This window comes from Theropithecus gelada, chromosome 5, assembly GCF_003255815.1.
Source record: "Theropithecus gelada isolate Dixy chromosome 5, Tgel_1.0, whole genome shotgun sequence".
Taxonomy (NCBI): domain Eukaryota; kingdom Metazoa; phylum Chordata; class Mammalia; order Primates; family Cercopithecidae; genus Theropithecus; species Theropithecus gelada.
The window spans coordinates 66056123-66068574 of record NC_037672.1 but is presented as its reverse complement, the minus strand read 5'-3'; the positions used below and the strand labels follow the sequence as shown (position 1 = coordinate 66068574).

The 12452-nt window shown below is 38.3% G+C and overlaps 1 protein-coding gene across 3 annotated transcripts in view; it reads right to left on the bottom strand.

Annotated features, from left to right (window-relative positions):
* SDAD1 (SDA1 domain containing 1) overlaps window positions 1–12452 on the bottom strand; it is a 39009-nt gene that overhangs the window by 11359 nt on the left and 15198 nt on the right. For all 3 annotated transcript variants that reach the window (XM_025386528.1, XM_025386526.1, XM_025386527.1), the window contains 10 exons: window positions 11419–11490; window positions 11239–11339; window positions 9534–9591; window positions 8826–8900; window positions 7151–7252; window positions 6106–6175; window positions 5090–5193; window positions 3096–3153; window positions 1580–1638; window positions 970–1046 (listed from right to left, as the gene is read on the bottom strand). In XM_025386528.1, coding sequence (XP_025242313.1) covers window positions 970–1046; window positions 1580–1638; window positions 3096–3153; window positions 5090–5193; window positions 6106–6175; window positions 7151–7252; window positions 8826–8900; window positions 9534–9591; window positions 11239–11339; window positions 11419–11490 — 776 coding nt within the window. The remainder of the gene's footprint in view (window positions 1–969; window positions 1047–1579; window positions 1639–3095; window positions 3154–5089; window positions 5194–6105; window positions 6176–7150; window positions 7253–8825; window positions 8901–9533; window positions 9592–11238; window positions 11340–11418; window positions 11491–12452) is intronic.

Below are 12452 nucleotides of genomic sequence, written 5' to 3'. Positions count from 1 at the left end.
TTCACCGTGTTAGCCAGGATGGTCTCGATCTCCTGACCTCGTGATCCGCCCGTCTCGGCCTCCCAAAGTGCTGGGATTACAGGCTTGAGCCACCGCGCCCGGCCAGCATGTACTTTCTAACTCTAAGAAGAGATGCGACTAGCTCAAATGAGAAAGGTTAAGGTCTTTAGGGCTATTATCCTGCAATATTTTCCAAGGAAATTAAAAGCTGCTGTTCAGCATATCACTTACTTATCGGGACAGATTAGACAATCCTTAAACCAGTGATTATACTCATTAAATGTTTTTTAATTAATTAACCAAAAGGGCTACTAAATTGCCCTAGGAAAAAAGAGTGCTTCAATAATAAATCACTTGTTCCAGGGTTCTATGGTTTGAATACTCCCCCCAAAACTCATGTCGAAATTTAACTGCCACTGTAATGGTATTAAGAAGACAGACTCTTAAGAGGTGATTAGGCCTAATGTTGTTATCTTGGGAGAAGGTCCCTTATCGCCAGTGAGTTATAAAAAAATGAGTTTGGCCCTCTGTTGGCTCTTGTGCTCTCTTCCCCTTGTGCCTTCTCCCAATGATGCAGCAAGGAGGCCCCAACCAGATGCCAAACAGACATCAGTGCCATGCCCTTGGACTTCCCAGCTCCAGAACTAGGAGCCAAATACATTTCTTTTATTAGCAGTACAAAACCAACTGAGTTCAGGGTGGGAGATCAGATTGCCAATCATTCATCTGTACAAGTAAAACTGCTAAAAAACAAAAATGCTAATTAGAAGGACAAGTATCTTTTCTCTGGCTCCCTTCTCAAAATTCTGACCAATAAAAAAATTACCAAGCCTCCCAAAAAGACTGAAATATATTTTAAACCAATTTTCTAGAGGTGACACTACCAGCTACAATCTTACATCTTGGTAACTTATAGCAAATCTAGTCCATTAAACAAATGTCTTCTGCCTCCAACCAGATTCTACATACCCTACTGTCATGACTTCTCCAGAGTTCTTGTCGGTAACAAAATTGTTTGCCACAGTCATAAGCAATGACTGAATAATCTGAATTGGAAACAAAAAAGAGAAGGGTGCTGGTTAAATGTCTGCATACACAAACACTTGAGGATGAAAGGACAATAGATTATTCACAGTGGAAAACTAAGCCCTCCACCTTCAGTTTAGGAGTTGGAAGTAACCAAGATTAAGGAAGACAGATAAAAACACTCCACTTAGGAATTCAGTGTTCTTCTTGGCTATCCTCAGACTAAATCAAAGAAAGGAATTACAAGTTTTTAAAAATAATCTCTATAAATTTACTAATATTCTTGACCTCCCCTAGTTATACAAAATTTCCTTATTAAAGAAAATCACAATTCTAAACAACTTGTCGGAAAGAAACTTCACTTTTTATGAGCTGTACAACTGAACTTCTGTATAGATCTCCTTAAGAATTAGTGTCTCTTGTACCTATTAAAAAAAGAAAACGGTGAGAGAAGAGGGGACAGTAACCCTTGTGGGAAAAATGACCCTGAAGTACCTAACAGTAACACTATCATCCATGCCCTAGGTCCAGAAGTCAGGTTACAAGTTCTCACCTCTGGGGGTACTAGGTGATGAGACGCTTGTGCAGCAAACAGAAGGATCTTTGTTACTTCTGAAAACATAAGAGAACGGAAAGGTCATGGTGAGTGTATCAACCTGACTCTGAGGACCATGGCAAACATGGCAAGCACGTTCTAGTCTAAATGGCATTGCTGCTTATTCCAACTGAAACACTCAATCCCCAGATATCTGCTTGGCTCACCCCCCCACTTTCTTCAGGTCCCTGTTCAACAGCTGCCTTATCAAAAAGTCTCTCCTGACCAATCTAAAACACAACCCATCCCGACACTCCCTGTTGTCCTTACCCTGCTTCCTTTTCCTTCTTCAAAACACTTATTTTTACCTGTACATATTAATATATAGCACTGTCTACATCTCCCTCAGATATAAGCCATTAGGGTAAGGACCTTGTTTTATGCTTACTGTGGAATTCATAGTGTCTTAATGCAGTGCCTGGCATAAAAATCATTAAATAAATACTTGCTGAATGAATGCATACATACACACACACACACACACACACACTCTCTCTCTCTCTCTCTCTCTCTCTCTCTCTTTTCAAAGGGGCAGCATAGCATAGGTAACGAACAAGGCCACTGGCAAAAGAAGTGAGGTGAATCCTGATTTGCCATTTATTTGCTGAGTGACTGTAGTCTTTTTTTTCCCTTTCTTTGTATACCTCACAGGATTAATGTGAGGATTAGACAAAATGATGTATGTAAGGCACTTAGCACAGTGCTTGGTCCATGTTAGATGCCGAATAAATGTTAGTTTCCTTCCTACTTTGGTTCAGGTTCAAAGACAAGTACAATCATCTCTTCTTTCCTACTTTAGTGTTGTTTTTCATCGAGAATGCATGCGAGGTCAATGTGAGCAGTAAGATCAAATCCTAGTATCTATTACAAAGATGCAATAAAAAGTCAATTTTTTAACAAAGAATTCTCCATGAGCATTTACAGTATTACAAGAAGTCTTGCTTTGATAAACCAATTTGTTGTTGTTTTCTTTTATTTTTTTTGAGACAGAATTTTGCTCTGTCACCCAGGCTGGAGTGCAGTGGCACAATCTCGGCTCACAGCAACCTCCGCCTCCTGGGTTCAAGCGATTCTCCTGTCTCAGCCTCCCAAGTAGCTGGGATTACAGGTGCCCGCCACCACACCCGGCTAATTTTTGTATTTTCAGTAGAGATGAGGTTTCACCATATTGGCCAGACTGGTCTTGAACTCCTGACCTCAGGTAATCTACCCACCTTGACCTTCTGAAGTGCTGGGATTATAGGCCTGAGTCACTGTGCCCGGCAGTTGTTGTTGTTTTAAAAAACAATGGTTTCTTCAAGTTGAGGATAACGACAAACCCATGGCAAACTCTAGAAAGAAAACAAGGGCTTCTCTCCACTTCTCTAATGTAGAGCACACTGCACTCCTGTCTTTAGTGATTCCAGAACAAAAAACTTTGCATGTTTATTCTATTACCAAGGCCACCAAAGAAACATGGCAAGTGGAGGCTTACCTCTTTGGTGGGGCTGCAGAAACCTTTGCAAAAAGGGATAGAAATTGAAGAGGAAGAGCTGTGGAGAGAAAACCGACTTTAATACTGATGCAACTGACACTTTGGAGTTCCATTTCTTCTCAATGCAAATATATCACCAAGCTCAACTAATTGGTGAACACTTTTGTTTTTTTCTCAGTAAGCAATCATGCCCTAGGATGATTCAATATGCTGTATTAACCAAGGCTAGGAACTCTCTCAAATGAGGCTATGCTGCTACCCTCATTATGTAAAGGAGGAAGCAAGTATATGCAGAGTGAACTAGGGGAAGGAGAGGTAAACAAAATGTAACGTTCTTCTACTTTTAAAACTGGTGTGGCTGCAGAAACTAACTTTTTGGTGTTCTAAGGAAAGGGGGTTATAGGAAGGAACAGCACTGATACCAAGGCTCCAAAACAACAGACAAGATCGGAATTCAAATCTGAATGGCACCGAGTATAATTTAATCAGCAAAGCTCACTTCTGGTTATATTCTTGTACACCACCAGTCCAACCACACGGAAGGAGTTACTCTGTGCACCATAATTCAGAGGGAAAACATTAACACTCTGAAGTCCATCTAAACAAAGGTGACCAAGGTTATTAAGGAAATGGTAATGTTTAACTTCAAGACAAGAAACTGGAAATAAACTGGTCTTTTTCAAGGTTCATCAGTTAGGTGGGAATAAACTAATTTTTTCTATTTTAGCCACAGAGCAAAAGTAGGATGGGCCACTGAGAAGTTGTAGGGAAGACTTTGGTTGAACATAATCATGGATGTTCAATTGTAGTCAGTTGTGAAACTCCGGTATCATTTCCCTGGAACCATGCTTAAATCACAGATCACTTTTGCTTTCCTATAGAGCTTAAATTCAGTTTGAATGAAATTGCTGCACAAATGTAACAAGAACTGATCCTACACTGGGACTACAGCCATGGAGAAAAAGCAATGTAGTCGTAAAATGTTAACAGGTTTTTCTCAGAGAAAGGACGCAACTACCTTCACTCGTGTACTTTCATTTTCAACTCGATATATGTCTATATTGTTTGAAGTGTTTTTCTTTTCTTTTCTTTTTGTTTTTTTTTAAATTGATGTTCAGAGCAGCACCAGTCACAAGATCAAAATGATAAGGAAAAATCTTAATGTCATTTCTTCATGGCTTAAATTTCTGGGTATCTTTTTTTCTACAATGGCATCTAGTCTAACAGTATATGTAAAGTTCCCATATATCTACCACTAAGGAGCTCTTGCAACTAACATTTGCAAACACAACAATTTCGTACTAGAGGGATCTGGAAGTCAGGAAAGCCAAGAAGGGTTAAACAAACAGTGAGATGTAGTAAGTCAATTAAAATATGTGCATTATACTGGCTCAAGAAAATGTGTATGTGCAACAAAGTGAACAAAAAGAAAGTAAAAAAGCAGAACAGGCTGGGTGCAGTGGCTCACGCCTGTAATCCCAGCACTTTGGGAGGCCGAGGTGGGCAGATCACAAGGTCAGGAGTTTGAGACCAGCCTGGCCAATATGGTAAAACCCTGTCTCTACTAAAAATACAAAAAAACTAGCCGGGTGTGGTGGCGTGCACCTGTAGTCCCAGCTACTTGGGAGGCTGAGGCAGGAGACTCACTTGAACCCAGGAGGTGGATGTTGCAGTGAGCCGAGATTGTGCCACTGCACTCCAGTCTGGGCAACAGAGGGAGAGTCTGTCTCAAAAAGAAAAAGAAAAAGAAAAAAAAAAAACAGAGAATAAAGTAGTCTGTCCATAAATGGAATATATGTACAAATTAACATCTACATTACTGCAAAGAAAATGAAGTGATTAGTCATTTTCAGAGATGTTATTCTTCTGTAAATTTTATGTGTTTAAATGTATGAGGGATAAAATTAAGCCACTGCTCTACCTAATGGCTTTTCTTTTACCATGGTAAATTCTACTTCAAATATTCACCAAGAGAAACATAATATAATTCAAACCTCATGAATTCCCACCAATCTGGAGATGAGGTTCATGAGCATCATCTTTACTTCAAACCTCTCCTTACAGCACTCAAGCTGCTTTAGTAGTTTTTCTGCAAAATCTGGCAAGGAGAGGATGAAAGAAGTACATTGTGAGTCCATGGTCTATATGACATTTATGTAACAGGCATACGAAAAGGCAGTAGTTAGATCAGTGAATAGTTTGACAAACAGGTGAATATATCAATATATATAATGGTGCCCAAAGTTAAATCTTAACAATTTCCAAGTTTTTTAGTATCAACATTTAGAGTGACTGTTTGACAGGTGCTTGCTTCACTTAACAGTTCTCCAGAGCCTTGCTTCTTAAAGGGGTAGTCCACAGACCAGCAGCTGCTGGTCCACCTGGGAGGCTTGCTGGAAATGCAGAAGCTCAGGCCCCACCTCCCCAGGTGATCCGTATCTACAGGCAAGTTTGAGAAACACCGATCTACAGCAAGGGTCAGCAAATCTTGCCATACATTAGAGTACTGAGAGCCCCAATGCCCAGCTACACCCCATACCAACTAAATTAGATTCTCTGGGGATAACAGGACCCAAGCATCAGCAGTTTTTATAAATTTGCCAGGTGAGACCAATGTGTGGCCTAGTTTGAGAACTAGTGTTCTCGAACAAGGTTTCCCATATTTTTGGTTTCCACAGACTAGCGTTTTTTTTTGTTTGTTTGTTTTTTAAAAAAAGGACCAACAAAAGACTGCCAGTTTATTTGGTCAAGTACAATACCCTATTACAATTGTGTTGTTAAAAACATGAATCTCAGAAAGACCTGTTTTTCCATATTTTTCTTGTTCTGTGATAGACTGGGAATCATTGCTTTAGAAGACGATTTTGTAGGTTACAACCAACTAGTAACAACTAAGCATTTATTGACTGTTAAATGCCAGGGATCTTATATTCCCTGAAAACCCCAAAGGCAGGAAATAAAATAGGCAAAGGAAAGGCCAACAAGGATCTTGGGAGTCATAATTACATACCTTGGGGATCATGAATCAAGTGAATGGCTGAAAAGTTAAACACCTCTGGTTTTTTCTTCTTTTTTTGTTTCTGAAAGGGAGAAGAAATACATTTTCAGTCTGAGTTACAGTGATGATTGCCCTTAGAACTTAATGCGCTAATAAGGCTGTTATAAGTCCATTAGACTCTTTAAAAAGAAAAAAAACTTTGTTCTAAAAACATTTTCAACTAGAAGAATTAAAGTTGGTTTTTGCCTTTTAAGATTAAATGTGGGGAATGTGTTCCAACCATTAGCACCTATGAGACTTACAGGAATTAGGAAATGCAAACATTAATAATATGGGTTTGGCTCTGTGTCCCCACCCAAATTTTATCTCAAACTGTAATCTCTGCATGTCGAGGGAGGGACCTGGAGGGAGGGACCTGGTGGGAGGTTATTGGATCATAGGGGCAGTTTCCCCCATGCTATTCTCATGATAGTGAGTTCTCACAAGATCTGATGGTTTAAAAGTATTTGGCAGATCCCCTGTAGTGCTTGCTCTCTCTCCTGCCACCATGTAAGACATGCCTTGCTTCCCCTTTGCCTTTCGCCATGATTGTAAGTTTCCTGAGGCCTTCCCCACCATGCAGAACTGAATCAATGAAACCTCTTTCCTTGATAAATTACCCAGCCTCAGGCTGTTCTTTATAGCAGTGTGAAAACGAACTAATAAAATTAATAAACACATAAGGGCAAAATTAATGACTTTCAAAATAATCATTACAAAAATATTGAATGTACTGCATTTATGTACTCTTCTGACAAAACGTGTCTAGAAAAGATACCATAATACAAGCCACCTTGATTAGAATAAGTAAAAAGTGAATTTAATTAAACTAATTTATCCAAGTCACCGATTTTGCTAGAGCTGAATACATTTATTCATCTAAAATATTAGTGCTGAAAAATTCATCACACATTTCTAAGTTTTCTGAAAATGGTACTCTGATTTTAAATTCTTAAAAGCTCTGGCTAAAAACAACATATTCTTCACTCCTATTTCATTTTCCAGATACAAGTCCCACCTTGAGCACTTTCATTGCCTTTTCCAACTTTTTCTTGTTTTTTGAACTTTTCTTCCCTGTAGCATATTGTACCAGCAGGTCTCTTGCTGTTGGTCCATCATCCTAAGAAGAAATTACTTTGTAAAATTTGTAAACAAGGAAAATCTGCATAGAATGAAAGAGTAAACCTTTCAGTCCCTTCTTGGTTCTTATACTCTTTGCACACAGCTATTAAAAATGAATACTACTTTTAGGCTAGGCGCGGTGGCTCATGCCTGTAATCCCAGCGCTTTGGGAGGCCAAGGTGGGTGGATCACTTGAGGCCAGGAGTTTGAGACCAGCCCGGCCAACATAGCAAAACTGTGTCTCTACTAAAAACACAAATACTTAGCTGGGCTTGGTGGCGCACACCTGTAATCCTAACTACTCAGGAGGCTGAGGGAGGAACATCACTTGAGCCCGGAAGCGGGAAGTTACAGTGAGCTGAGATCATGCCAATGCACTCCAGCCTGTCTCATAAAAAAAAAAAGAAACAAAACAAAACAAAACAAAACAAAACAAATCAGTGGAAAAAATATGCCTATGTGTGCACAAACAGGTACATACAAAGATTTTCACTGCAGCACTAATTTTTTTTTATTTTTTGAGATGAAGTCTCATTCTGGCACCCAGGTTGGAGTGCAATGGCGTGCTCTCAGTTCACTGCAACCTCCACCTTCCAGGTTAAAGTGATTCTCCTGCCTCAGCCTCCCAAGTAGCTGGGATTACAGGTGCACACCACCATGTCTGGCAAATTTTTGTATTTTTAGTAGAGACAGGTTTCACCATGTTGGCCAGGATGGTCTTGTACTCCCGACCTCAAGTGATCTGCCCACCTCAACCTCCCAAATTGCTGGGATTACAGGTGTGAGCCATTGCACCCAGCCCTCATTTTTCCTTTAAAAACTGTTGTCGGGCAACCCACTCGGGTCCCCTTCCACGCTGTGGAAGCTTTGTTCTTTCGTTCTTCACAATAAACCTTGCTACCACTCACTGTTTAGGTCCGTGCCATCTTTAAGAGTTGTAATACTCACTGTGAAGGTCTGTGGCTCCAAAACGAAAAACAAAGCAAAACAAAACAAAACAAAAACTGTTGTCTTCCTTTACAAATATGTACATAGTTTACTACGGCATATGTATTCCCACTGCCCTATTCTGAAATAAGTATCATTTGCTTTTAGAGAGTTTCTCTCTTTTTGTTATTTAGGTTGCCATTTACAGTAAAAATGTATACACTGTTTAAAAGATGTTATCACATATTCCAGTACTTTGGTTACCAAAATACTAAAATGGGGAAGAATAATTTTTTTTTTTTAGAAATTATTATTTTAATATTTCATGCCATCATGAATCTTGATTTTTTCTTCCTCAAAAATATGGTGGTGACAATTTTCATCCTAAATTTACATAGTGAGATATAGGTATAACTTTAGAACTAAGATCAAGGTCAAATAAATCTGTTTTATTAATTGTTTAACCAATCTTACTGAATACAAGTGACAAATTCCAAGTAGAGTAAAATAGCATGGCAGAATTAAATAGAAGGGCAAAGGTGTCATCTAAGTTCCTTTCTAACTTCAGCAGTCATAGACATTACAATGTGCACTCAGAGCCATAATGAAAGGTAAGATTCAGAAGCAGCTATGATTAAACTAACCTCAGATTCAGAGTCACTGTCCTGTTTTTCTTCTTCATCTTTCCCAAGAAAGAATGTCAAAGCGGCAACTAATATCTAAAGACCAATGAGAAAAAAGTCAGCTACTTGATTCAGCTTAAAACAAAGAATAAATCCTTTTGACCATGCTTTATACACATGCATGAACTAAGATCTGAAGAACAAATTCAAAGAGTGGTGGGATTTTTGCTCATTTTTTCTTAATTACAATTGTTTTTATGTTATTTCTCTAATAAATAGTCAATTAAAAAAACCAGATAAACACTGCTAGGCTGTATATAGTCATCCTTCAAGACTGTCAAGAATTTCTACATCCCCTATAAGAAAAGTGACATTATAGCCCTTCTAACAGACAAAAGTCAAACATTGACCTTAAATTTCTTTTAGCAGTGCCTAAGCCCAACAGAAATCAAGAATCACAAGGGAAAACATTAAAAAACCACTGAGGCTATCATTTATTACACAGCAATTTTAAAACTCATAATTCTATTGACTCTTAAAGTTCAGATGACCCAGGAAAGCAGTATAGGAACCAAGAAAGCATCACTTAACATAAACTGCACGTCTGTACATCACTGCACGCCTGGTGTGCAGATATGCAGTTTATGCTGAGTGATGCTTTCTTCTAACTGCGTGCAGAAAGCAGACTACCCAAAGACAGAGCTTACACACAGCTCTACGGGCGCTCACCTTGGTGACCTTAGAGAAACATGCAGTTGTGATAACATTGACAGTTTTGGCATCATTCCTGGGGGAAGACAATGAATGCTTTGAAGTAAATTTTCATTCTACTGTATTTCATAGCACAGAAAATGGCACAAAATGAACAATATAACAAATGTCTGTGACATACCAGAATTCCCAAATTGTCATATTTCAAAAAGATATGGGTTGCTAAATTAGTCAACCACAAGTAAAACATTTCATTAGATTTTAGCCCAGACTTATGACAAAATTTGCAGCCATTAACATGGAGTATTTAAAGAATTTTTAATGATGTAGGAAGCTAGTCAAGTGAAGAGAAAAAAAAAAAAAAACAACTGAGAAGGTCTGGGACAGTGGCTTGTGCCTGTAATCCCGGCACTTTGGAGGGCCAAGGCAGGCGAATCACTGGAGGCCAAGGAAGAGTTCAGGTCCAACCTGATCAACATAGTGAAACCCCATCTCTACTAAAAATACAAAAAAATTAGCCGGGCATGGTGGTGCGTGCCTGTAATTCCAGCTACTTGGGAGGCTGAGGCAAGAGAACTGCTTCAACCCAGGAGGCAGAGGTTGCAGTGAGCCAAGATCACACCATTGTACTCCAGCCTGGGCAACAGAGCAAGACTTTGTCTCAAAAAAAGAAACAAAAAACAATAATAATCGAGAATTTAAAAACTATAATATATAGGCTGGGTGCAGTGGCTCACGCCTGTAATCCCAGGGCTTTGGGAGGCCAAGGCAGGTGGATCACGAGGTCAGGAGATCGAGACCATCCTGGCCAACATGGTGAAACCCTGTCTCTACTAAAATACAAAAAAAAATTAGCCAAGTGTGGTGGTGCGTGCCTGTAGCCCCAGCTACTCAGGAGGCTGAGGCAGGGAAATCGCTTGAACCCAGGATGCAAAGGTTACAGTGAGCCCAGATCATGCCACTGCACTCCAGCCTGGTGACAGAGCAAGAGTTTCTCAAAATACATAAATAAATAAATAAATAAATAAAATAATTTAATTAAAAAATAAAAAATAAATGATTAAAAACTATAATATAGAAAAATTTCAACCATATTTAAAAATTCACATTGAACAAAAGACTGGGTAGAAATACCATAAATACTAACAGTAATTGATTAAAACCACTTTTTAAATTTCTCCAAATTTTTTGCTGTAATGAATATTACTTTTATAGTAAAATAAGTCAATAAGAAAAGCAAAAGAAATGAGTTGGGGACACTGTATCAACAAACTGAAGTATATAAGGCATGATATTTTATATAAATAGGATGAACTGACTTGAAAATCTTCAGAGTGGCAGAAGAGAGAGCACAGATTTTGGAGTCAGTTAGATCTGGGTTTGAATTTCAGCTCTGCCTCTTAACAGCTAAACTTTTACTAACTCTAAGAACTTCCACGTCATTACCTATAAAATGGGGATAATTCCACATAAGCCACATCTTCTGTTCTCAAGCTGTTCTAAGTGAGGTCCTGTCAAAGTGCCCAACCTCAGTAGATGCTCAAGAAATGATAACCAATGTTATTAGTCATTTGAATTGCCTCTATTTTTACTTCCAATTTCAATCCATGACAGAGGTATATTAAAGAGCTCAAACTCAAGAAAAGTATTTGTATATGTGCTTTGTATTAATTACAAATGAAAAAAGAGTCTACTTCTCATAAGACAAATATATATACACTACCAGATGTTCCTTCTGTAGAGTTCAATCATTACATCTAAAGACATCTTGGCTGCAGTTGCATTGCTATCTCTTAACATGGTGTACATGAAATTTTGCAATACCTGAAGAAAAGGAGGAGAAAGAAGACTTAATACACTGATGGTACAATGCTGCAAAAATGGAAAACAGAAGAGTACTTACTACATTCACTTTATTGTTCTTGTGTTTTGCGTTTATATTCTTGATATCAGTCACAATATGTGTGTATAAAGTCTGACGAAAAGAAACAAAAACATATACATTAAACCTAACCAACATTTTTAACCTTGCCATATTTGGAGAACAGTATGAAAATACAGGATGACTTAATTTTACCTATTTTTCATTATATCACAAAAGAAACCCAAACCAAGCAAACAAACAAAAAAAGCAACTACAAAGCAAAGCAAAGTTGTCCTCAAGAGGTTAAACATGGAGTTTCATGTAATACAGCACAATTCTCCTAGGTATATATCCAAGAAAATGAAAACATCAGTGTTCATACAAACGTTCATAGCAGCCTTATTCAGTGGCCAAAAAGTGAAATAACTTAAGTTTCCATTAACTGATGAATGGATAAACAAAATGTGTTATATCTACACAATGGAATATTAATTGGCAACGAAAAGGAATAAAGTACTGATATGCGCTACAATGTGAATGAATCTTGAAATTCAATATGAATGAATCTTGAAAACATTATGCTAAATGAGAGAATCTAGTCACTAAAGACCACATATTGTATGACTCCACTTATATAAAATTTCCAAAGCACACAAATCTATAGTGACCCAAAGTAAACTGGTGATTACCTAGAGCTAAAAGGGATGAGGAACAGGATTAACTGTTACTTGGAATAGAGTTTCTTTTGGGGGTGACAAATGTTCAAAAATTGATTGTGGTGATGGTTGTACCACTCTGTCAATACACTAAAAAACACTGAATTGTATACTTTAAGTGGATGAATTTTACGTAAATTATACCTCAATAAAAGTGTTATTTAAAAAAATGCTCCAATTTACCAAGCACCTAACTGCATGCAGGAAAATACTGTGAATGCACATATCACTGGTGCCCACACCATGCTCCCATGGACCACTTTCATTCCACAAATTAGACTGTGGGCGGCAAGCCACCCAGGTGCCCAGGTAAGAGACCGAGGGCACCAGCTGTTCCAGTATAATGAGGAAAATATA